General features: G+C 47.1%; 1 protein-coding gene across 2 annotated transcripts in view; it reads left to right on the top strand.

Moving 5' to 3' along the window:
- LOC109309186 (immunoglobulin superfamily DCC subclass member 4-like) overlaps positions 1–8,099 on the top strand; it is a 108,112-nt gene extending 100,013 nt beyond the window's left edge. Inside the window, exons 19-20 of one of the 2 annotated variants that reach the window (XR_002100828.1) lie at positions 1,273–3,043; positions 3,429–8,099. Coding sequence is in view for 1 of the 2 variants with exons in the window: in XM_019533827.1 (XP_019389372.1) it covers positions 1,273–1,800 (528 nt within the window). In the remaining variant the exon portion in view is untranslated. Of the gene's footprint in view, positions 1–1,272 lie in introns of both variants that reach the window. The other variant, XM_019533827.1, reaches the window with a different exon arrangement.
- Positions 8,100–24,815: the final 16,716 nt, after the last annotated feature.

The following is a 24,815-nucleotide window of genomic DNA, read 5'->3' as shown; positions in this document are numbered from 1 at the left end:
TGGGCACAGCCCGCGCCCAGCGCCAGTCCCAGGCAGCAGTTTCCTGTCATCTGGCGCAGATCTAGGGGCCTGCACCTCCGGGAGGAGTCCAGCATAGCCCTGCAGCCCTCCTGGGAGTGCAGGTCCCCAGATCTGTGCGCTGGATGACAGAAGGCTGCCATTGCCAGCAAATGTCACAAGTTTTGTTTGAACAGTTTGAGGTGCAATTTCCTAGAAACCTCTGCGCCTGTCTCTTTGAAACTTGGTAGGCGTCATGCCCTCAGAGGGGGCTGCCATCCCTGGAATTCTCACCTGAATCAGGCAAAGTTTTAGGCATTTTCATGATTCCCCATTATAGGCTGTGGCTGAAACGCAGGTTTGACGAAATGGAACGGAACGGTGCTTTGAAATGAAACAAAATGCCGAAATGAAACACTGTCCCTTCAAAATGGTGAAATGGGTGTCGAAACAAAACAATAGTGTTTTGCACAGTCCTGCTGTTCGCTGTGGGGGTCTCTGCTGAGGACAGTGCTCCCGTTATGCAGAGAGAACTGTTGGGGGAACCAGCCGTTCAGATGAGGGAGATGAATTTAATGCTAATACTTGGCATAGTGTGAAGCCTTGGGAAGACTCTTCCCACCTCGCTCACTCACTGAGCCCCGAGCCCAGGGTATTTTCATCTCCCACAATCATTGGTGGGATCACAAACATCTGAAGCCATGTGGATGAATGCCCGGAAATGCTCTGGGCGACCGATTTGAATAGGCTTTTGTTGGACTGTTTGTCTTTATAAATGCCATGACCTGATGTTTATTTTTTTAAATAACATATTTAGCTTTGGGTGCACAATGAGCTCTGTCTGCAAGCTGCACACTTTATTTCCAGCGTCAATTACTGAGAGCTGGTAGAAAATGCAATTAAACTCAGGTGGCGTCGTCTTAGCTCTGGTTGGGCTAAAACAGCCCCCTCGACTTCGGAGCTGGAAGGAGCGGCATGGAAGCTGCCTACAGGTGGTCTGGTTTTTGAGAGGTATCAAGTCATTATGCCATAAAGCCATCTTGTGTTTCCCCTGCTTTGGCTGTGGCTCCCGTCTCAGCTCAAACAAGGTGCAAGACTCTGATACGGGGAAGCACGTAAAGATAGGCTTAACCTAAAGCAGGCAGGACATGAAGTCAGTGGAGTGACGTTGATGCTTAACGCTAAGGATAGGCCTAGGTGGGTGGGGAGCTGGCTGGGGGGCCTGCATGGTGTGCAGCAAGTCACTTGGCCCTTTTGCTTTCTGTTCACCTGCAGAGTGAAGTGAAGAAAAGCCACCCTCCCATCAGCCACCATCAGGTGGAAGCCGAGGTTATCGTCCACTCGGATTTCTCAGCCTCCAACAAAGACTACAGCGTGCAGCTCCCGGACGTTGATGAGATGGAGCGTGAGGACCACGACCCAGAGCACTTCCCCTCCGAGGACCAGACCCTTCACACGCACGCCACCACCCTGCAGGATGTCAGCAAGGCACTGGGGGACCCTGAGGGCCCGCCTGAGCTTCAGCCCCCGGATGTGCTGTTAGGTACTGACAGGAGGCAGACTAACAAGGTAGAGCCGGCCTGCGCTCACAGGCTCACCAACGGCTTCCACAGGCCCCAGGATGGCTTGGATCCTGTGGAAGGCAGGGACTCGAACTCTGCACAAGAAGACAGAGGGAGCGCAGAGCCAGTCAAGTGCCAAGCTTTTTCTACAGGCCAGCAGGACGCGCCTCTGTGTAGTATCTCTTGCTTCATCAACTCATCCTCAGCATCTGAGAACATGATGTGTGTCCATAATCATTAAGAGGAAATTAATCTGATTTTGCTCATGGGAGAGCTAGAAGTATGTCTGTAGTCCATCTGGGCTTTCTTGTGTCAGGTGCCCTCTGCCCGCCACGAAGGTAGTCAATATTTGTCGCAAACTTACTTGTTGGAAAAACTTCCGTAAAGCCATCCTAAGATCTGGATTAGCCTCATCAACCATCTTTGGACCCACAATAAAGCAGTCATGGAAGACAATTGTCCTCGACTCCAAGGCATTGGTGATGAGATGATGAGTCAGTACGGCGAGGTAGCAAGTGCCCACATCTCACAGCTAGGAGCTAGGGCTGCTCAGTGCCTCTCACAATCTATGGAAGTGAGGAAGGGGTCTGCCACATAAAATCATGATGCCTACTTAAACCTGTGCAGCCACCTCCATGTATTTTGTGACAAGGACTGACAGGACATCCCTGTTGCCAGAAAGAGGCAGGAACACACTGAGCAGGTCTTCTCGAACATGCGGCTCCATCAGGGAGGGCCCTGGCATTGCCGACTGCTTTGCAGCTTTGGGCTGGATTTGGTAAAATTAAACACCTAAAGTGGGAGGAGATGACTGCAAACTGACACTCAGTTCGCCATAGCCCTCGGCTTTTTCTGCTCACCCATGGTTAAAATGATTTTAAGGCTCTCTTTGTACACTACCACAGTAACTATTACTAGCAGGCTGATGTAGTGGCCTTTTATTACACACTCTACGAGTGCCTCTAACAACTTGTACTATATAGAACCTTCTCCGGCATCTGGGTCATTTCACCACCCTGGACTTCGTTTTACATAGGTTCTGGTACCTAATATTTTAGGTACACATCTCTCCTTTTAATGTACAACAGTGTATTTTTATTTCTTTGGAGCATCTTTATATTATTTAATTTTATAGAGTGGAGTAGTGTGTGGTATAGAGTAGCATTTTTACTACTTCTCCCTTTTCTTTCTTTCTGTTTTTTTTTTTTCCTCTTTAACAACACAACTACCTCATGTCTGTTGGGAAAAAAAAGCAGTCGATTTACTCTTTTGTTATAGTCCATTTTAGTTTTTAACTTATTCTTATACTGCCTTTTTCTAAAGAATGTGTTTGCACTGGTTGTTGAATATTTTGTAATGAATAGTGCCCCAGGGCACGACTCTTTGTTTCTTTTAATGTGTTGCTACACATCACCTTCCCATCGGTTGCATTTGTCCGTAGAGTGGCAAGCTTCATACAGATGGTGACAAAAAGACCGTTTAAGGTAGGGGGACGTTTAACAGTGTTTTGTTTTTAAGGGGTTTGTACTAGTAAAGAGGATGACGGTCCAGCGTTCTCAGAGGCAGCTAGTGATTTGGGAAGCGTCAGAGTTGCTGATCAGCTGGAGACACCGGAAAAGGAGGCTGTTTCCAGAGTGTGGGTACTTCACCAGCTTGTGAAAAATCAGGCTCTGTCATGGGTGTCTGGAGCTGGACTCCCACAGCCACTGCTTGGTTTTGAGGATTTGAGCCCATATGGAGTTTTAAGGAATGCTGCTAAATTTAAAAGAAGATAATACTCCTCTCTTCCAGCTGGCACCTGGCTTTGTCACCGACAGATGTAATGTTATCTCACCTATTTCTCATTATTCGTGCTGTGTGTTTACTTAGGGCACCCCTCTTGGTTTGACCAGTTGAGAAGGAATCGGTCTGCCTCTAGCCATTCTCAAAGTGCTGCTGTGTTGGAGCTACAGACACCCTAAGTGGGACCAAATGTTGACAAGTGCTGAGGATCTGAAGTTCCTGTTGAAGTTCTTGGGCATTGAGGGCACTTGGCAGATGCTCTGCATTTCTCTGTCAGAATAAGATCAAAAGTGAAAAACAAAAAAACCCCATCCTTCCTCTCCCCCCGCCCCCTCCAAATCCCTGTTGTATCAGAATTACCCCAAATCCTTATGGAGACCCTTGGTCTGAGACTTGGTCTTGACTTATCTGTCATTTAAATCCAGTGATGCAGTGAGCAGCACAGGAGTTTTTAAGTGGCCCCGTGAACTGCCTACTTGTAGTACACGGTGCTGTTCCTAGTAGGAGTATGGCCCCATACATGGATCTGAGTTTGACCAGACGTGTCCCTTGAATTCTTCATTACTTTCTTGCCCGAGGTGCCTCTGGCCATGGCTGGTGGGAAGCAGCTTCTCTGAAGGTCACTGTTTACCCAGCGGTGTAGATTATTCGGGATTTGGTCTCTCCTTGACTTCTGGCAGGGTGTTGGATGAGCGGCCCTCTCCATTCCCACAGCAGTTGCTGTCTCCTCAGTTCCTGCAAGTTACTTACAGTAGTGTTTCTGGGAATATCTGGTGCCTATGAAGGGAAGACCCAGATCCCTGACAGTCAGCCCAGGCCTGCCATAGCTGATCAGGGAAGGCTCTGTCTGGTAGTTGGTGGCTGTTTGGGACGTGCAAGGCCTGTCCAATGCCCCTCCGGGCCAAAGGACCTGGACAGGATGCCCTTTGCGGCACTGAGTGTGAGGATATCTCTTCCTCCTCCAGCCCGTTGTGTGTACACTCAACTTTTCCAGGTCCCTCAACACGCAGCTGTTCTTCCCACGTGGTTTGGAGTTTTGTGTAGCCTCTTCCAAGTGGCATGAAGGGCGACACACATTGCACCCAACCTCACCCACCCTGAAAGGAAGCAGTGTGAGCTTCCCTGGCTTCCTGCGCAAGCCATTCTTTGCAAGGCCACGAGGCCCAGCCTTGCGACCTTGGAATGGTGAGGCCAGAGTTGGGCTGCTCTTGGACTGCAAAATGACCTTTCGAGAACAAATAGCGCTTCTAATTGGGGGACAGGACCCCTTTTTAGAACTGAGGCTGCAGTAGCCGTGATGGCCCAGAGAATATGCAAAGGAGCAAGATGTATTTAGTGTACAGTCCAGACCATCTGCATAGCTGGGAGAGATGCTGAACCCTTATGTCTGGGAAGGGGGAAGATACTGCTTTAGCTACACAGTGAAGGAGAACACTGAGTTTTGTTTTAAATTAAAATGGTTCTACCTGGTATTTTATTTTACCTGGCTCTGCTTTTCTCCCAGACCAGAGGAATGGTGCTCTGTTCCCAAATGCTTATCTAACATCCTTCCCAGTCATAGAGTTGGTCCAATAAAAGATATTGCCTAACAAATCCTGATGCTTGTCTTTTTACAGGCATGCAGTTTGTGCCTGAATCCAAATGAGATGCCAGCCAGCTTCCTGATTTATGTGGGAGGAAAGAACATACTCACATTTTGAGGGGGGCAGATATTTGCAGGTACAACTGAAGTCTCTTGCCCATGTGACTAACGTACAGCTAGTGATAATGCCTGCCAGACAGATGGTGACAGCCTCAGCGGCACCCACACTTACGGAACCACCCAAGAAACAGATTCACCTGCTAGAGTGCCCACTGCAATGGACACATGCTCCGGGTGCTGCAGCAGCGATACAAAAGGAAAGCAGAAGTTCATTTTACTTAAGAAAGGGTCTAAGAAAGATTTCAGGAATGCAGGAGGGCATCATACACACTCCTCTTGGACAGGCTGTGCTGAAAGGAGCCGGCAGAAATAAGGTTTGGAGAAAGGTACTGGACATGATTCAGGGCCTGGAGAATCTCTCGGATGTGGAGAGATGAGACTAAAATGTAGGAAACAGGCACATGGCAGCGGGTAGAAGCTTGTCCCTTTCCTTTGATAACCCGGTGAGTTGTCCTCCTTACTTGTATTCCCAATACAAAAACTAGTGAAGTATAAAAGTATAACCGGGTAATGCAGACAGCAAGTGTTATTTATCTCAGTTACACTGGAGCATGTCCAGTGCCACGACTGTCTTGTAAGGAGGAGATGAATGTGGAGGGGTGTGGTAGATGCATTAACAATGTCCAGAGAGCAAGGGAATGGGAAGACAATACATTTTAAATGGAAGAAGATGCGTTAGTCAGCCAGTGGAACTTGGTGCTGTATGGTGCTGAGGCCAAGAGCTTATTTATAGGATTAAAAATAAAAATAATTGACTGTTTCTATGAGCCACAAGGAAAACCCACAATTACATTAGATTGGTTGAAATTGTTTGTGTGTGAGAGACAGAAACCCTCTTGTTCTGGAACATAGACCAGCCATTCCCTCATGGGTTGAAGAAGAACTATTCTTGGGTGTGTGTTATTCCAGTTGGTCTCAATGGTGGTTTTTTTTGGGCCTCTGATGCTGGCTGCAGTTAGGGTTATGATGCCAAACTAAATGGGCCTTTAATTGGTATGAGGTAGTTTGCTGTATCCTGCGTTGGATGGAAAGGCAGGAGGTGCAGGGAGACTTCTTGAAATCCAGCCCTTGCTATCTTCAACATTACTTTCTTACTGGCTATTAGGCATTTCAGGTTTCTCCAGTGTCTCTGCAAGGAAGAGACCAGACTGGCCATGGCTCTGATGATCCGTCTCTCTGCCCAGCCCAAATATGCAGAATCCATGAAAGGATCATTTCACACGTTCTGCAAATGCCTGGTTGCAACTGCCATGACCCAGAAATGCCCCCAGGGCTGAGCATCAGGAACAGGCACTGGGTTAAATCTACCTACAATTGGAAATGCAATCCAAGGAGAACAACCTTGGTGGCTTGTCAATGGGTCCATGACACTTGGGTGCATCTTACCTGATGAGTGTCATGCTTTGATGGATGCTGCTCAACAAAGCGTGGGCTCATACAGATACTGCGCAGAACGGCTGCTAGGGTTCAGTTCCCATTCGGGCAGGGGATGTATTTGTGTGAGTGGATGGTAGGACAAGTTTCCAGGACTCTTGGTTCTGCTCCTCATCAATGCCACTTCCTTGCTGGGCTCCAGACACAGAGTCTCCCTCTGTACAGACCTCACGGGGCACTGTGAGGTTTAGCTCAATGCTTAGAGATACCTGGAGAAGATGTGTTGAGAACTCAAATGATCCTCTTTAATCTAGTTACTATTGCTTAGGTAGACAGCGTGTGTGGCTTATGGGTGTTGGCTCCTTGCCTCCAGCCTTCCTTTGGATCCTGGATCCTGTTCCACCAAACAGAATTATGGCAGCGTTGGACAGCACGAAAGTGTTGGAATGACGGCAGGTGTGGCCTGGCGAGAAGCTTACAAGCAAATGAGCCAAAGCTGCAGTGGGCGTCAGTCGGCGTGCAAGCCAAGAGGGTTGTGCTGTATTACGTCAGTTCAGGATCTGATGCCAGCGCTGTGCTGAAGTCATTTTTACGTGATTTGCATTAGTGCACACAGTGGGTTACATTCAGGGCTGGGTTAGGTAGGTGTCCTTATTTATTTGCTGTTTTCCCTGGCTTTTCACTTAGTGTGGTTTTTACAGTCTCAATGACCAGAAAGAGAGTGAGGTGGGTAAATTCTGTGTATTCTGTGTACAAAGCTGAAACAACCAGTGCATATATTTTTTTATCATGAGATGAGTAGCTTTCTTGCAGCTTTCTCAGAGATGCTCAGTAGTGTTGGTACCTTTAATCACACATCATAATTCATGTGTGCTACCAAACATGAAACTTTCCCCACTGTCCCCTCCCTTTCCTCAGTAACACTAAAGATTATTGCTGTCAAGTTTCTTACCTGTGTACTTTGTTTTTACGTTGTTAAAATGTCAAATTTGTCTCCCAAACATAATTGTCTGGGTGTCTTCATTTGGCTACACAACTGTATATTTTTCATGCTGCCACGAAAGTTGCAATTTTTAAATCTTTTAATTTCCTATTATGCAAAAGGTATGACTCAGTTAACATTTTCTTGTTGGCTTTTCTTTTTGTTCATCTGGTTTCTTACTTAACAGACAGTAAAGTTCTGAGATACTCTGTAACCTTTTAGGTTTGTGAATTTTTTAAGTAAATAGCTAATAATTCTGGTGTCAGCCCAGAAGGAGTGCTATACAAGAAAGCAACCATTCTAATGTAACACTATATATATATTTGATCTAATTAGAAATAGGTCCTTTTCCAAAGGGCTGTTGCATCTTTTATAATCAGTATACTTGTTAGAAAAGAGATGTCTAGTCCAGCAAAAATCTATCATCTAGTTCTGTTATCATAATTCCCTTGCTAATATTTTCCAATTCAATTTCAGATAGGTTTTTTCCATGCTGTATAAGCAAGTATAACCAGAACTTGATCTTGTTAAAAGATTTTGTCTGTATTTGGTTCCATGCTGTATTTAATTATAACTTTTCTTTCTTCAGAAATTATTCTTCATGAACACTCTTTAGTGTTAAAGTGTAAGAAGATACTGTCCTTATATTCCTTAACTAATGGATTATTAATAAAATATTTTGAAAAAGGATTGAATGTGATTTAGGGTTTGGTGTGTGTGTAGCTGTTTCTCCCAAGACAAAATCTTTTTCACTGAGGGGTTGACAATATTTGGGATCTCTGGTGTCTTCCTACTTCCAGTAGAGTGACTGGGACATTTCTGGAGTATGGTTCATTATATATTATTTACCTTGCAGAACACGAGCATGGTTGCAGGAAAGCTCTTCACCTACAAAACGGGCTAGTTAGTGATGGACCTGACTCTTACCGTTGGTTCCAAACTTCCCCAGTACTGGGGATCATTTGTGTGTGGTCTCACCAGTGCTCCTCAGAACCACCTCTCACAGGCTCGTGGGTACCGCACTGTACAGGAGATGCCGTCTCTAAGATTTAGGATCCAGGCTAAAATTACAAAGGGTTGAATTTAGCGATGGCAAAAGCCTATGCAGATCCTTTCAAATGACCATCCCACTGGTGATTCCCTGGGGAGGAACCCCTACAACAGAATCATAGGTTGGGACGGGACCTCCAGGGCCATCTAGTAGTTCAGTGCCTGCACGGATGCAGGATGTGCTGTTCCTAAACCACCACAGACCTGTGCCCATCCAGCTTGTCCTTGAAAACCTCCAGTACAGAAGGTTTCACAAATTCCCAGGCAGCTTATTCTCTTGCAGCTTCCAATGGCTCTTACAGCTAGTAAGGTTTCCTGAGATGTCATCTAAATCTGCCTTTGCTGCAGTTTAAACCCATGGCCTTGGTGTCCTGCCTATCTGTGTGTGTTGCAGAGAGCGCCAGGGTTCAGGGCCCAGAACTTTCTTCCAAAGTAGCTGGCATAGATCACAGCAGGAGACAGGAGGTTGGGCCTGCTCTGGTCTGGTAATTCATGAGGTTCTGTCTGTTCCAAAGAGACCAGTACTGAAGAGGCGGTTGGAATCCACATCCTTGGGAATGCTCCAAACCAAACTCCCAACCAGTTTAGACTAGGAATTTGCAAGGGAGCTCCAGGGGTTTAAGTGCTCCAGTCTCATGGGTGGTCAATGGAACTTGGTGCTTCCCACCCTGAAATCTCACTCCCTTTTGGTGATTTACCTTGGCTGGTGCCTGGGTTGCACAGGGATCTCCAGATGCCTGTAAATATCTCCATCACCTTGTACTAGAGACTCCCAGCCTAAAGCAGAAGGGAAGGAGGTTACTTGAAATATTTCACAGTTGATCTTGCCTGGAATCTTTGGAGTTGAAATAAAGATGAAGCATCCAGCAAACAGTAGACAGATTCTTCCAACAGTCTTTCTTAAGCTCACTTGCAATAATAACCCAGCCTGGAATAACATGAGCGATGACAGGACGATGCTTTTCCACCTACCACAAAGGAACCTCCCAGCTCTGCTTGCCCATTCAGAGCAGGCCAGAGCGAAGAGATGGAGCCCGCCACGTGCTTAGACAGCAGATCCAGCTTTTCTTGGACCCAAGGCCAAAGTCAAGGGCCTCTGAAAAAGAGACTCTCCTCCCCTGTTATTCCTATGGAGGGGATGGGCAGTACAAACTTCCCCAATAACCTTCATTTTCAGGTCAAAGGACAAAGGCAGGGGTTATCTCCAGGGTGCCGTGGAGCTGCAAAACAATAAACCAAAGCACTCTTTCCCCCTCCCCACCCCAGTTGCACCAGCAAGAGAGCCAAAAAGTAAAAGGAGGCAGAGGGAGATTGTGACCCCTCAGAAGGTGTAGGGTGAGTCAGGAGCCAAGCCAGGAACCAAGGCCACCAGGAAGCCTGATTCCAAGGCCCTTGGTGTAACCCCTGAGGGTTACAGCAAGGTGTAGCTGCACCACCTCTGGACCAGACTCCTGCATACCCACCCTGGTGAGTAAGCTGCAAGAGAGAACAATGCTGTTGTTCTAAGACATGGAGCAGTACTGAGATGGGAGATACACCCCTGAGGAAGCATAGCCGCCTGAGCCAGAGAACTGATGGACACACTCCCAGGGGGCTTCAGTGGCAGGATTTAGTATGCCTTGATGCTGTACTTCCTCGCATGGTCCAGAGGTGGAGTTGTGCCCCGAGGCTGAGCAGCACTCACCATTTAATTGCCCCATGTTCTCCCTTTGCTCTCAGTGGCTTCGGCATCGTAGATGATAGTTTCCATTTCCCCTTAGGCAGCCAGGACTCCAGCGCCATAACATCCAATTCTGTCTGAATTAGAGAAGGGTACATCTGTGCTGGGACTTTCTGCTTTTTCTTCTTGCATTTGAAGGGAGTCTCTGTACTGGAGTGTCTGCAATAATTTATCATCATGTGGCTTGGGCCTACAAAAATCAGGGGGCTGAATGATGCATTAGTTTGCATTTCACTCTGTTGCCTTTCATTACCTCAGGATGCTCTCTGCTACTGTGCAGCTGGCAATATTACAAGCTGGGCTCTAATCTGATATGAGGCATTATGTAATCCAGTAGCTGTACGGCACAATGAGTTCTGCAGCTCTACTCTCTGGCAACTGTTATAATAGGATGCCATTGGCTGTAACATAATATGGTCTAGTCAGAGATGTTCCAGGCAAATTGTGTGAAAAAGCAGTATTGTCTGTGGCCCATGTAAGGTGCTTATGCAGTAGAGTCATCTAAGTTTCCCTTGCCCCAGCAGAGAGTTGCTGCTGGTTGCTAGGAAAGTGCCAGGGACGTCCCTGATGCTGTATGAAATGGGTCAGAACAGTCCCCCGCCCCAAAGAGCTTTGTAACTGGAACAGCTGGAGGACACAAGCAGGGGAAGGAGCATGACTGAAGGACCAAAACAAAATGGCCCCGTGCTGGGGCAGGAAGTGGAAGTGCACTGATGAGTCCCAAGGGCTGGCCAGAAAAACATAGTGGCAGGATTCAGTTTGGCTGCCAGATGTAAATTCAGGCCAGCTGTAGGGCTGGTTCCTCCAGTCTTGTCTGTAGGAGAAGCTTTCCCAGTTGCACCAGTATGACGATACCAACCTCTGTGGTTAGACCAGTATAACTCCCTGTCAGGATTGCTTGTGTTCTGAAAGCTTACACCTCTGTCCAAACAACAAGTTCAAGTGGAACAAGGCATTTGAGCAGGGATTGGCAACCTATGACTATGGAGCCACTGGATTCAGCCCATGGAGTGGAGACTTTGGTGGTGTTTAGTGGTGGTGGGCTTTGGCTGCACTGTGGCCAGGCCCTTCCCCTATGCCATGCTGCTGCTGGCTGGTAGAGAGAAGTGGCAGGGGAGGTGGTCGGATCCTTGTGCCTGCCCTCCTTTGAGTCAAGCTGGATCAATTTAACTGCCCCGGGAATGTTTCTCATGTACACAAGCCTTTGGCTACTCACTGTGACTAGTTCCCAGTACTGTTCTGCTCTCTTCCATCTCAGTGCTGCTCTAAGTCTGTAAGCAAAGGCACTGTAGACTGTCTTGTGACTTATCACCGTTGTAAGTCCTCACCGTCTTACAGAAGGTTGTGTCCATAGCGTTCCACCTGTGGAGTGCGCAGTGTCTCCTGCATCATCCAGTAGAGCTACAGCAAAGGGCGCATCAGCTGGGGTAAGTGTAACTGTGAACAGATGCACTGAGAGCCAAGGAAAAATTGGACTTTTTCAGGAATGGCTGCATCCAAATGGTAACCCTGGGAAACCTGGAGTGCATCTGGTCTTCTAAGCAAATCCTGTACTACATACTTAGAAATAGTGCCTCATAGGTGCGCCAAAGCCAGTCCTGCTCAGCTGTTCATGCCATGGCTGGGTGACATTTTCTGCATAAAATACAAGAGTCAGATAGCAAAAATCCCTGGATGGAAAAATAAAGTGGTGATAACTCAGCTTATAATACAATTAATGTACTGTACTTGGATTGGTTAGCTGATTTATAAAATGACACATTGATGAGTTCTTAACAATAGTATCAGTTTGACAATAGGAGACTCTCTTTTGGGTCAGTCTGCCCTGTGTATATATACATCCCTCCCACTTGGTGATGATTGATTTCAGCCACCAAAATAAGTGAGCGCAGAACAGAGATGCAACCCGTAAGAAAATCTAGTCTAATTGTAGGGGGGTGGGGAATGGTACTAACACCACTGAAACCAATGAATTAAAAGAAGCTTTCAAAGGAGGTCCTTGAAAAGCTGTCTAAAATTTAGTATGATTGTGTGGGAAAATATTCTGACATGTGACACGGAAAACAGTGTCTGGACTCGCTCCATCTTTAGAGGCAGGCTGAGCAAACACTTATTCATGTCTCCCCAGGGCACTTATGGCTCTAATATCTGGGTGCCTCCTGGTCTGTAATGTATTCACAACACCCCTGTGAGATAAGAAAATGTTATCTACGTGTTACAGATGGGAATATGAGGCCCAGAGAAACCAGACAAGGACATACAGAAGTCTGTGCTACAGAAACTCTGATCTCTGTTCCTAGGCTAATGTCCGAGTCCATCAGCAGACCATCCCTTCTCAGATTTTGATCCAAATTCAGACACTAGCCCAGCTCTGTCAGCTGTATCAGATGCTGCTAACTAACTTGGGTTATATGCTCATATTACCAGGTTTTAGCCATGTGCTTTAGCATTACAACGTTAGCAACAACACAAGAGAGGTAGGGCTGGAATTCAGAACAAAACCCAAATAAAACAGCTCCCATCTCTTGGGTATTTATTATATTCCAGCTAGATTAAATGTATCACAAGAGTTCACTTACATTGGTAGTAAATATCATTAACCAGAGCATGACAAATGAGGTTCAGACCTTGAAGAGGCATTTTATATCTCAAACAACATTTCACCTCAAAGAGCTGCAGGATGGATGGTCTCATTCATTCAGGTTGCCACTGTTGGAGAAAGGAATCATCTGGTTATTTACCAGGATGCGAGGTCTTCCAGTTTATGAAGTGTCGTTCTAAGCTCCTGAACCAACGGTTAGGACAAGCAGCACCATCTGTGTTGGCTTGCTACTTTGACTGCTCCCTCTTCAACAGCTGGAGAAAAACGGCTTGGCAGAGCACTGGGAAGGTGCCTGGCTACAGCAGCCTAGGGTGGGGTGGGCATTTCAAACTCTCTGCTCCTATCACAGAGAGCAGCTAACCCGCTGGACCCTCTGGGCTACAGCTTGTTCTCCCTGCTGGTCTTGGCTGGAGCAGTGTGTGCGAGTACCTGATGGAACAGAGGGGCCAAAATTCTCGGTGGGTGTAAATCTGTGTTCATCCACTAAATCCAACAGTGCTGCATTACACCTACTGATAACTGGACCCACTATGATTATGGAAGCATATAATACCCATTATTAGGAGTAGTATATATGACAATACTACTACTAATAGTAGTAGTAGTAATTATCATTATTATTATTCTAATAAACAGTGCTTTTCTTGCAGTGGCTCTTCCTTGCCTGCCACGCGCACAGTTTGCACTTGGAACTGAACAAGTTTGCTCTTCTACCCAAGGATCTCCACTTGCTTTACACACAGTTTGCTAAAATGAGCCGTCTGCTCTAGTGTTCCCCGTGTGGCAGACTGGGGAAACTGAGGCCAGTAGAAGTTATGAGATTGGCCCTAGGTCTGGCAGCAGGCCAGGAATAGACTGGGAGACAGGCGGCATGGCTTCTGCCTGAGTGGATGGAGCCAGTTGATGAAGTCTCTCTCAGCCCTGCTCCTCAAAGGTACTGGGGTACCTTGCTCCCATGTCTTGACTTCAGTGGAAGTGAGGTTCCTGCAGATTTTTGAAGATCAAGGTAAGATGCTTTGGAAGATGGAACTAAAGGCCCATCGAGACAGTGTCTGAGTGTGTTCAGGAGCCCCGTTCTCTCACTTCTCTGCCACAAGGTCATCAAGCAGCAGCTATGTTATCATTTGGCCTGCAGGCGCACGAGTGCACAGGCAGGGCATATTTTGGCATGGTCAGAGGCAGAGTAAACTAAGTGGACCCTAAGTCAAAACTCGTATTAGGCTCCTAAGTCACTCGGAGCATGTCTGCACTGCAGTAGCTGCAGCATATTGTAGATACACCCGAGGGAGTGAGATCACATATAGTTTTGGACTGAAAAACCAACTGGAGAAGCTAACAGTGCCCAATCTAGCTACTGTAAGACTACTTCAGGTTATGGTTGGCAAGCTGGTCAATTGACTGGTAAAGTGACTGCGTATTTTTGAGCAAAGATTTTACAAAAACTACTTTTTGTATATAGTTTTCTTGACAAAAATATGCTTGTTAAAAATTGTTCTTGACACATTTCTTAATGGAAAATTTGTGGTTTTCCTGTGTATTATTTGGACCCATTGGCAATTTTTTTACAATGTTTGACCAATATTTGACTGGTCAGTTGACCAAACTTTATTTGACCAGTCAAATACCCAACCCTGCTTCAGGTGCATCTGTGTTAGACTGCACTCACTGTGACTGCACCATACACACACCTTGGCGCTGTGGAAAACTTGGCCTTGGGAATCTTTGCACTGACTCTCAACAGGCTATGGATCAGGCTCTGCAAACCAAGTTGATAGTGGCTTTCACATAGTTCAGCTATGCTGTTGTTTTCTTCCGAGATCAGTTAAAAGAAATCCCGGCCCATCCAGTCTGGTTTGGTGTTAGTCAGATCTGGATCATATCTCTATATGGATGGGGCTGGGATCTTGCCCTGCATCTGATGATCATCAGCATTAAAGCGCTGCCTTTTTTAACCAAGGAGCTTATGCGATGGGGCTGTGGGGAGGGCATTGATGCAGAGGCTGGAAGGCTATTTGCTTGAGTTTGATAGCTCGTCTCATTTGTATGGGATGTACTGTCATGTTCCTCAATTTCTCCAAGGCATCATTAGTGCTGACTCCACATGCTCGTTTCCAATGATAGCAAAACTGTTGGCTCGTTGGCACAGTTGTTTTCAATTAATTGAGAATATATGGCTCCTCCTCAGCTCAGGAAGCTGACTGCCATGAGAAGTCCCCTGGCGTATGCAGAGCAAGGTACAGCGGCACCAGCCACCGTTTATTTATGTCTGTAATGAAACAGCTCAGGCTGTTCTTTAACCACTCCGATTAGGGCAGTAAACAAAGGGTTTCTATTAGAGAAAGCAACTTCCAGGCAAGGTCCCCATGGGCCTCTGCTGCATCCGCAGCGGGCTTGGAGCACTGATCTGTCCTCACTGCAGTGCAGTGGCCTCTGAGCTCTGCGTCTGAGTTTGAGGGCCATAAAGTTTTAGGGCTGGAGTCTTTGAATCCTCTGGGGGCTTCTGCGCCTTTCATTCCTGTTGTAATGAAGCAGCTGTCAAGGCTGCAGGGAGAGGGGAGGCCCGTGCTTGCAGTGCCCCTCTGGAATGTGTTGCGCTTCCCCTGCCTGGATCCAGCTTGAGGCCCTCTGAGTGCTGGTGCATCTCTGCAGCGCTGTCACCTCTCATCCTGCAGGCCCTCCTCCTCTTTGCTTGTCCCAGCGGCACCGAGAGTCTCATCCCATCGGAGGAGTTGGTTCCTGGGCTACTGCTCCAGCTGGTGTCCATTGACTTGGCTCCGGCTCCAGCTCCACCCAATTGGCATTGACTGGGGGTCTGGCTAATGTTCTGCTCTTGGCAGAAAGATGCTAGAGGTGAAACTTAATCCCTGTGGCAGAGAGTTTATTAAACAGCGGCTGCGTTAAATAGTCTAACGAGCAAGTTTAGAGAAGATGACAGAAGGCTGCAGTCTGTGAGGAGAGCAGCCAGGCTCCCCTTCAGCGAGTCCTTCCCCTCCTCCTCCCTTCCCACTTTGTTCTGTCAGGGAGATGGAGTGCTCCCTCCTTGGAGTAGGCCATATTCCTACTCCCCAAACCTCCCTCCACGCTCTCAAAAAAAAAAAAAAGTGTGTGTGTGGGGGGGAATCTTACTGCAGAAGAAAAAGCAATGCAGATTTAGTACTTTCTTTTATATCTATGGATGTTAGCACCTTCCCTCCTCCCTCCCTGCACACACATGCATGGGTCCCCAGAGCTGGAGAGAGCTCTGTTCCTAGATGGGAGATGCTACCCTGGAAGGACTGCAGGTAAGTATATATTTTCACTGTGCTAACAGGAGCTATTTCTTACTTAGCACCTCACTCACAGTGCATTACAAGATAGGGGTTGTTATCTCTATTTATACGTGGGCCGACTGAGGGCCCAGGAGGGTGAAGCAACATCCCTGAGGTAGCTCATCAAACTGGCAGCAGGGCCAGGACTAGACATCCAGTTTCCTGAGTCCCAGTTTTGTGCTATTGTTGCAGCAGGTACCCTTGGCTGAAATCTTGGAGGTGGTACTGGCAGGCTAGCTTTGCACCTTATAGACTAACCAAAGTAGATATATCTAGTGCAAGCTTTCGTGAGCTAAAGCTTATTTCATAGTTTCATAGTTTCTAGGGTCGGAAGGGACCTGAGCAGATCATCTAGTCCAACCCCCTGCCATGGCAGGAAAGAGTACTGGGGTCAAATGACCCCAGCAAGATGTTCATCTAACATCAGATGTTGTGAAAGGATGTGCACAAAGCAATGTATAAGAACAAGGGAGAAATTAGAATACTAAAGTCAAAGGAGGGTATGGGATAGGGAGAGAGAAGGGGGAGTGCTGGGAAAGGCAAATAAGCAGTAAATCCATAGGCACAAAGGGGTCACAAAAGTTAATCCAGGTAATGGGATAAGAATCCTTAGTCCCTGTCTAAATCATGCTTAACACAATCCAGTCTGTGGATGATTTCTTGTTCCACACTTTCCTGTTCAAATTGTTAAAAGCTTGCCGTCTGAGAACAGCCACCCTCAGGGTGGCAATGGAGCATCCAGGGAGGTTAAAGTCTTCTGCCGCAGGCTTGTTCATCTTTCTGCTATCAGCTGTAGGTTGGTATTCATTCACTTGATGATGTAGGAGTCTCCCCATCTGTCTGACGTAGAAAGCAGAGGTGCACTGTGAGCAGGCGATGGTATCCATGACTTTGGTGGAAGTGAATGGACCTTGGATGTTATAATCTATGTTATTCGGTCCAGCAACTATGTGGTCTGTACTGATGTTGGGACATGGAAGGCATCTGGGTCTGTTGCGAGGCCTGATGCCTTGGTGAGACTCAGAATTGGGTAGCTTGTTGTTGGAGGGAGACCATTTGCAGATGGGAACTGCCTCTAAACCAAGACAGGTTTATGCCCCATGACTATTTTGAGAGAGTTGTCCTCTTTCAGAAGGGGCTGGAAGTCATTAATGACATGTCCAAGCTGGGGGCTGTAGGTGACAACCACAGGGACTCTTATCCTTGTCCTGGGGTTGGTATTGTAACAGGATGGAGCGAGGGGCTTTGTTGACTTGGGTGGCTGCTCTGAGAGGGCTGAGCATACACGGACTGTCTGACATTCTCTTGTGCAGACACTGAGCAATGACAGTGGTCTGGGTATATCTTTCAAGAACAGCATCCTCAGTATGTGCATACTTCCTAGGAAACTGCTGGCTATTCTTGGGTCCTGTTTCCAGTCAGGGATGGAAAAAAGCTGTACTAATCCCACACCAAGCTGACCTTTTTCAAGCCTTTGAGAGAGGTGGAAGGTGGGTGGGAGAATCCGATTAGGTTTTATCTTTCTAAACTGGGCCCCTCGTGCTTAGTGAAAAGCCTTCTTGATAAAAATGAGGCTTGCTGGGATGTTCTACAGAACAGCAAACCCAGTGCAGACTGAAAGCCTTGAGTCTAACAGTCATGTGGTGCTTGATGAGAGTGAAATATGGCTCCAGGACTGTAATATGTTGATGGTAAAAAGAGGGAGGTAGTTAGCCATATTAGTCTGAAGTCAGGCAGAAGGCAGGGTAAATACGCACCTTGTAGACTACCAAAATAAATCTATTAACTAACTAACTAAAATAAGTGTATTGACTAAATAGACAGATGTGGTTCTTTGGGTAAATCTGATATATTTTATTAGACCAACTCAGATGGAAAAATTCCCTTTAGCAAGCTTTTTGCTACAAAGACCCTTCATCAGGCTGAGAGAGCACCTGCAGATGATACATTTGTACCTTATAGACTAACCAAATATATTCTGCCTGATGGTAAACCGTGTACAAGTATACTATGCATGGAACTGCGTGAGGCATCACTGTTTATGTAGCTCTGTAATTATGCATGGGACTTTACAGACCCAAAGCCAGGAAAGGTTTTTCCTCTGAAGCTCTGCTTCATACTGTATGGACAGGCCCTGGTGATACCATCAAAAGGAGGAACTGAGTATCTGCGGGTGGGGTTCTCAACTCACTGGTGTAAATCAGGAGTAATATCACTGGAATCAATCAAGCGCCACTGTAAAAACCAGTATAAGTAGATAGAGAAACAGGCCCTTGGGGTTACCCTGTGCAGTTTATGGGAGGCAAGCATCTGATCTTTCCCCCAAATGTTTGAGTGCTCTGCAAAAAGATGCAGCATTGGTCATTCTCAAGATGGCATCAGAGCTCTGCAAAAGAGTTTGATGTTTTCCTGAAATCCCCAGTGCTTGCAGTTGAGTGCTGATGTGCAGATGGCTGCTTCCATTTAAAATGCATGGGAAGTTCACTAGCCTTTGTGGTTGCAAAGCAAACTTGAAAATGTGAACCCTACAGGTTCAAAATTTAGAAGGGGAAATAAAACAGCACACATAGAGTAGTGCATGGAAGAAAATCTCATGGCTTATAAGCCAATTGTGTGGATTTTTAGGGGTTATTTTGGAGGGAAGAGGGAGAGAAGGACCTTGTGCTCTTTAAATGCTTGTGGTGGGCAATGACAAGTGTAGCTCACAAAGCAATAGCTGAAATCTATGATGCCAAGCAGTGGATCCACCTTTAGGACTCCTGGCTCAAATCTGGTACAGACACATAACATAGTGCCCTATTCTGTTTCCTGTTCTTCTCAAGTTCTAGGTCACAGAAACCAGGCTCACCAACAATGGATCTCTATATTGAGAGAGGAGAGATTTAGAGTCTCTGGATGTGAGATATTTGCAATTTAGCAGAAGCTCCTTTAAAAAGTTCCAATTTTGAAACTTACTTGTTTGGGGGAGGAGGGAGTCCTCCCTCTCTTCCGTTTAGATTTACTTGTAGTTTGATGTATGCTGAAGCCAAGCCTTCCACTCTGTGGCACTGTTGCTGGGAATTTGTGAGAGCCCATAATAGCTGCTAGCATTATGGAAATGCTTGCTGTGGGCCCCTGCAGCGTTACCGAGAGCAAGCAGGAGAACGGAGAATGAGGAGTGAAGAATCTGTGCTGAAAGGTCAGGGACAGCTCAGAAATTCAGAAGTAACTGAGAGGTGGGCAGGGTCTGCTCAGTGCACAGTAAATCTAATTTAGTGCCTCCTCTGCCTTATTCAAAGGGAGCCCTGTCTGTCCCTTGCTCTCCTGTTAAGTTAACCTTAAAACAAACTTTTAACGTGCAGCAGATGTAATGACGTCTTCCTTATTTCCTAGCTGATCAGAGTATGTGTCAGTTCTATAACACCCAGGCAGCCATGGGTTGGATGTTGTTAGAAAGTATCCCGAGTGAAAGCCCCCGAGCATACCGGATTACTAAATCGACCTCCTCCTCTTTTCTAGATGTCTGCTGTTACTGTGATGAGTAGTCAGCTTGAACCTTCCCTGCCAGAGATGCATGTGATGAATTCACAAGAGACATGGGAGTGGGTGTGGGGGGCACAGGAGGAGGCTGGGAAGGTACTGGTTCCCTTCTCCACCTAGAAACGCAGTTGTACCTATGTCCTGTTTGTGCACTCCACAGGTGAAAAGCAGGCTCTTGAGAGATACCACTAGTGGTCCCAGTCAGCCCTTATTGGGATTGGTGAGTGGGTTTGGGGTGGTAAGAAAAGTCAGGATGGATGTTTTTTCTCCTTCACTCTTCCACCATCCATTCAAATGCTCAGGTTCAACTTTTTATCATCGGGTATCCCTTGGTTTTTTGTTTCTGAGCCAGGGAATTAGTTGGTGTCCAGATTTGATCTCTCAGATTTTACTTTACATAATTAAAAAGCATGCAAAGGCAGTTTAGCTTCTATAGAAAAGAAAATGTTACGTCCTCTTCCCTGCTGCTCTGGAGAGGTGGGAAGGAGCAGTAGCCCAGGACAACATAGGCAATAGGGAGGGACAGTAATAATGAATGATTCTACAGCCTCTTCCAGGGGATGAGCTCAAAGCAAATATGCCACTAGTGAGTTTAGACTTGTACTTGTCAGGGAAAGTGTTCTCCTCCTTCTCTCCACGGGGAAATAGCATTCTAAGGAGGCTCAATAGGGCTTACGCAAGGCCGCTGAGTACCAAGTCAGTGGCAAGGTTTGCAAACAGACCACGTTGTTCTTCTGTTTGGGAATGTCTCCCTGCACTAGCTTTTTTCAATTAGGGAACTGTGTTTAAAGGTGGGCCAGTTGCAACAGTGGCAGCATGTAGGGATGGAGCTAAATCTCTTTTGGGCTATATTTAAGAGCATGCGCTGATGGTAGCCAGCCAAACAGAGAGCGCAGCTGGTTGATGTGGATTTTTATTTAAGCTGATCAGCTCAGCACAATCACTTAATTCAGTGAAAAGCCAGGATAAACCAGGCCTGGCTTCTGCAAACATTTGCATCCGTGTTATAACTTTCATCTCCTCTCTTCCATTTTGGTTAAATTTCTTATGCTATTCTCTGTCTTTTTTACTATATGATAGGAGAGCCTCGCTGTCTTCTAGTGTGTCTGTCATCTGCATCCACCAGTGCTAAATGTGGGCTGGCCAGTGACCAAGGAACTTGGACCTCATAGAATTGGGTGGAAAAAATGGACAGAGGTGGGAAAGGCTGGGGACATTTAATCAAATTATTCTTCTATTTTTTTGCTTCTGTTTTTTTAAAGTCATACTTTTGGTTCCAATTTCCACAAAAAAGCAGGTGGCTCCAGCTCCTGGCAGTGTGAAACTAAGTTCATTGACCAGAAGAGTCCAGTGAGAGTTAGGCTGGCCAAGTGACTTGAGTGTTGTGCTGGTAATCCAGTGAGGTTTCTCTGCACAGTTGCCTTGTTTTGGGGTATGGCATGAAGAAATGATCTAAATCTACTTTGCTGCAAATTCAGATATTAGGAACTGTAGTCCAAGCAAGAGGGTGGCCAAGGACTGAAACTGGTGAGCTCGGGAGAGAAGAGTTGTCCGTTTGAATCTTTTTAAGAATGGGTTAGACAAATGTCTGTTGGGGCTGTGGGATAGACGGGCCTGACCCAGCCACTGCTGGGAGGGTGTACTAAATGGGCTCCCTGTTAAGAGTTCAGAAGCCAGGCCTCTACGATGTTGTCTGATGCTAAAACCTAATTGGGCAAGAGAGTCATTTAAAAAATGCCAGAGCCTACAATTAAGACTTTGGCTACTTCCTGAGGCTGGGTGTGGTGGAGCCATTCAACTTCCTTCCCTGCTCTCCTGAGGGCTCTCGTACCCAGTTGTGGGGGCTACAGTTGGGGGCTGTGGGCCCAGCTCATGCAGGTCTGGTCCCAAAGTTGTGGGGAAGAAGCTGGGATACGAGGGAGGGAGGCATCTGCCACCGCTCACCCCGGTGAGCTCAGTTCAAGCACTTTAGTTTAAACATGGCAATGTGGGGCAGAGGAATTAGGCTGAATGTAGAATAAAAGACGCATTTTGTTGGGGGCACAGCTGCAGAGTGGTTAAGGAGTCTTGCTATAGCACTGGAGGCATGAATCAAGTCTGCTCTGTCTGTGGTTGACTGGGCTGTCAATGTGTACCTGGTCATTCAGGCTGAAGAGTCCAAGGTGGCTAGATGTGAAGCTGGCCACACTGCATGCAGTTGAGCCCAGTGGGCTGTTCAGGTAGACATTTGTCACATTTGCTTAATGAGGCTCCCTCGTAAACCAATGGGTAGAGCAGTGATTCTCAACCTGGGTGCCACAAGATCCTCTCAACAGTGCCATGAGGTGCCACACGACAGTATCACTGTTAGGTATATAAACACCTACACCGATTCACAAGATAAACCCAGAGCTTTCAGATAGGAATCCATAGGGTCAGAAACCTACTATGGGCTTTCTGAGCTCTTTGCAACAGAAGAATCACTCTATCATTGTTGTGTAACCCAAAAACAAGTGAAAGTGAAGAGCTGGTATTTTCTGTGGGGTGCTGTGAGTCTAAAAGTTGAGAACCACTGTGATAGATGCTTGAGGCCCACAGGTTAAGCACAGGTCCATTCCTTGGAGGCTGCCTTTGGTTTATTAGGGCCTTTCTATTCTGTGCAGCTTCAGATGAGAGACCTAACCCACCACGTGCACAAACTTCACCTACCCCAGGGGTTCGCAATTATTTTGGGTGGAGGGTCACTTACTGAGTTTTGGCAAGCCATTGAGGGCTGCATGACAGGCAGACAGAGGCAGATAAATATTAATTTTTTAGGGCCAGATAGAAGACCTGGCAGGGTGCGTTGCCCACCCCTGCCCTACCCTCACCCCACTGAAGTGAATGTAACACCGGAAAAGCACCCTTTTGCCTTGTGATGACTCATTTTTGGAGCCAGGTGGCTACACACCTCCCCTTCACTAGTTTTCTTCCCCCCCACCTTCAGCCTGTAAAATGGGGACAATGCCAGTGAGCTGCTTTGAAGTCCATGCATGAAAGGCCCTTGACCAGCGCTGGGGACCATCACAGTTGCTTCATTTACTGGCTTCCCCTCCTGTGCTTTGCCTGGACTGTTTGTGAGGTATGCTCCTCATGCTACGACTTGTTCGGGGCTTCCCATGGCAATACAAATAATTGATAGTAACATTTTGTTTAGAGTTTGCTCTCTGCTCACATGAGCTTGTTAAAAATATATATATAGGTTTCCCTTGCTTTATGCTGTACATGTGTTCCTGGAAAATGGTGCATAACTTGAATTTGCATAAAGGGAACCCAGTTTACAATGTAACAAATAGGGATATGTTCCAAGACCTGGACTGTCCTGACCCCCAGACCCATACCTGCCACTTTTACAAGACAATTTTGGTACTCGCCAACAGCACACAACAGAGGCACATGGTGGTGGACATTGGTGATGGGTAAGGGGTACACACAGGTACACGTGCACCCCCTGTGAAAAGTGCCTCCCCCATTGCTGCTGACACTGCTGGTGGTGTCTGCGGGCGGTCCCCGATCACTGCTGGCTGCTGCCAGTGGCATCTGTGGGTAGTTGCTGACCACTGGTCAGTACTTGCCCCCCACCCCCTTTCCAGCTGCTGACACTGCTGTGGCTGCCTGCGGGAGCTCCCCGCTTGCCACTGCCAGGCCACTGACACTGCCTCCGCTGCCTGCCCCACTGAGCAGCCTCCAGGGGCACGCAGCGTTGTTCAGGGCGTTGGTGAATGTTACCACAATGGGGATGGCAACTATGGAAACACGTGTCACAGACGACGGAGGAAGGAGCACAGATCCATCCTGGAGACTATTTTGGTGTGCGTCACTCCTACCATGCACCGCACAAAGCAGCGGGCTGTGGGCTTCCACCATGCCCATTGCATAAGAGTGAATTTACCTCGTAGATAATGAACTTTTGGTATAAAAAGGTCGTTGCATCAGAGTGAGTCTGCGCATGCCAAACCTGCATAAAGCGAGGGAAACCCATATACAGGCAAGCCCCGCTTAGTGCCCTTACTTGGTTCCTGAAAAACCGAGCGTCCAGTGAAACCGCAAGCCTTTGGCCACCCAAGATAGCAGCTGCAAATGTTTTTAATGACTGAAGGTGGCGACTGTGAGTGTTGTAATGAAACTCGCTGAGTGCTATATGAAATCGGGTATCAATTTTAAACGAGCGCTATAACAAAACAGCACTGTTTTCCCATAGTGCTCATTTGAAATTGTTATAGTCGCCACCTTGGGTCATTAAAAACACTTATGGTTGCCATTTTGGGTCACCAAATACTTTCAGTTTCGCTTAACCCTGGGTTTTTCAGGAACTAAGCAAGGGTGCTAAGTGGGGGGTGCCCGTATCCATTTCAAATGAGCTAGAGTGAAACTGGTACCTGGTTTCGCTTGGTGCTGTTTCACTATAGCGCTCATTTGAAACTGGTACTTGGTTTTGCTTAGCGCTATATTGAAATAGCGCTCATTTGAAATGGATACCTGATTTAGCTTAACACTGTTTTAGCACTAATTTTAACTGATTCCTGATTCTGCTTAGTACTGTTTTGCTATAGTGCTCATTTGAAATCAATACTGGATTTCACTTGGTGCTGTTTTAGCGCTCATTTGAAACAGTGCTAAGCGAAACCAGGTATCAATTAAAATGAGTGCCAAAACAGCAGGAAGCAAATTCAGGTATCAATCTCAAACCAGTGCTACAGTGAAACAGCGCGAGGTGAAACCAGGTACTGATCTCAAATGAGCACGGTAGTGAAACAGCGCTAAGTGAAGTCAGCTATCAATTTCGAATGAGCGCTATAGCGAAGAGCGCTAAGCAAAGTCAGGTACCGATCTCAAATGGGCGCTATAGCGAAACAGCGCTAACCGAAGTTCGGTAGCCATTAAAATGCGCGTTAAAACAGCGTTAAGCGAAGTCCGGTACCGAGCTGAAAGGAGCGCTATAGCGAAACAGCGCGAGGCGAAACCAGGGACCAGTCTGAGGCGAGCAGCGTTTCCAGGGCGCGCGCGATAGCGCGAAGTGAAACCAGGTCTCCGCCTCGGAGGCGCGCTACAGCGAAGTAGCACGAGGTGGCGGCCGGGACACCCATGCGGGACGGGGCAGCGCGCTAGCGGAGCCGCCGCGCTGTGTCCGGGGGGTTTCCTGGCAGCGCCGGGGTTTTACCTCAGGCCGTGGCTGCGCGCGGGCCCCTCGGGCGGCCG

Source organism: Crocodylus porosus, unplaced genomic scaffold, assembly GCF_001723895.1.
Source record: "Crocodylus porosus isolate Cpor-Errol unplaced genomic scaffold, CroPor_comp1, whole genome shotgun sequence".
Taxonomy (NCBI): domain Eukaryota; kingdom Metazoa; phylum Chordata; order Crocodylia; family Crocodylidae; genus Crocodylus; species Crocodylus porosus.
The sequence above is the reverse complement of the archived record's forward strand: the minus strand, read 5'-3'. Positions and strand labels throughout refer to the sequence as shown.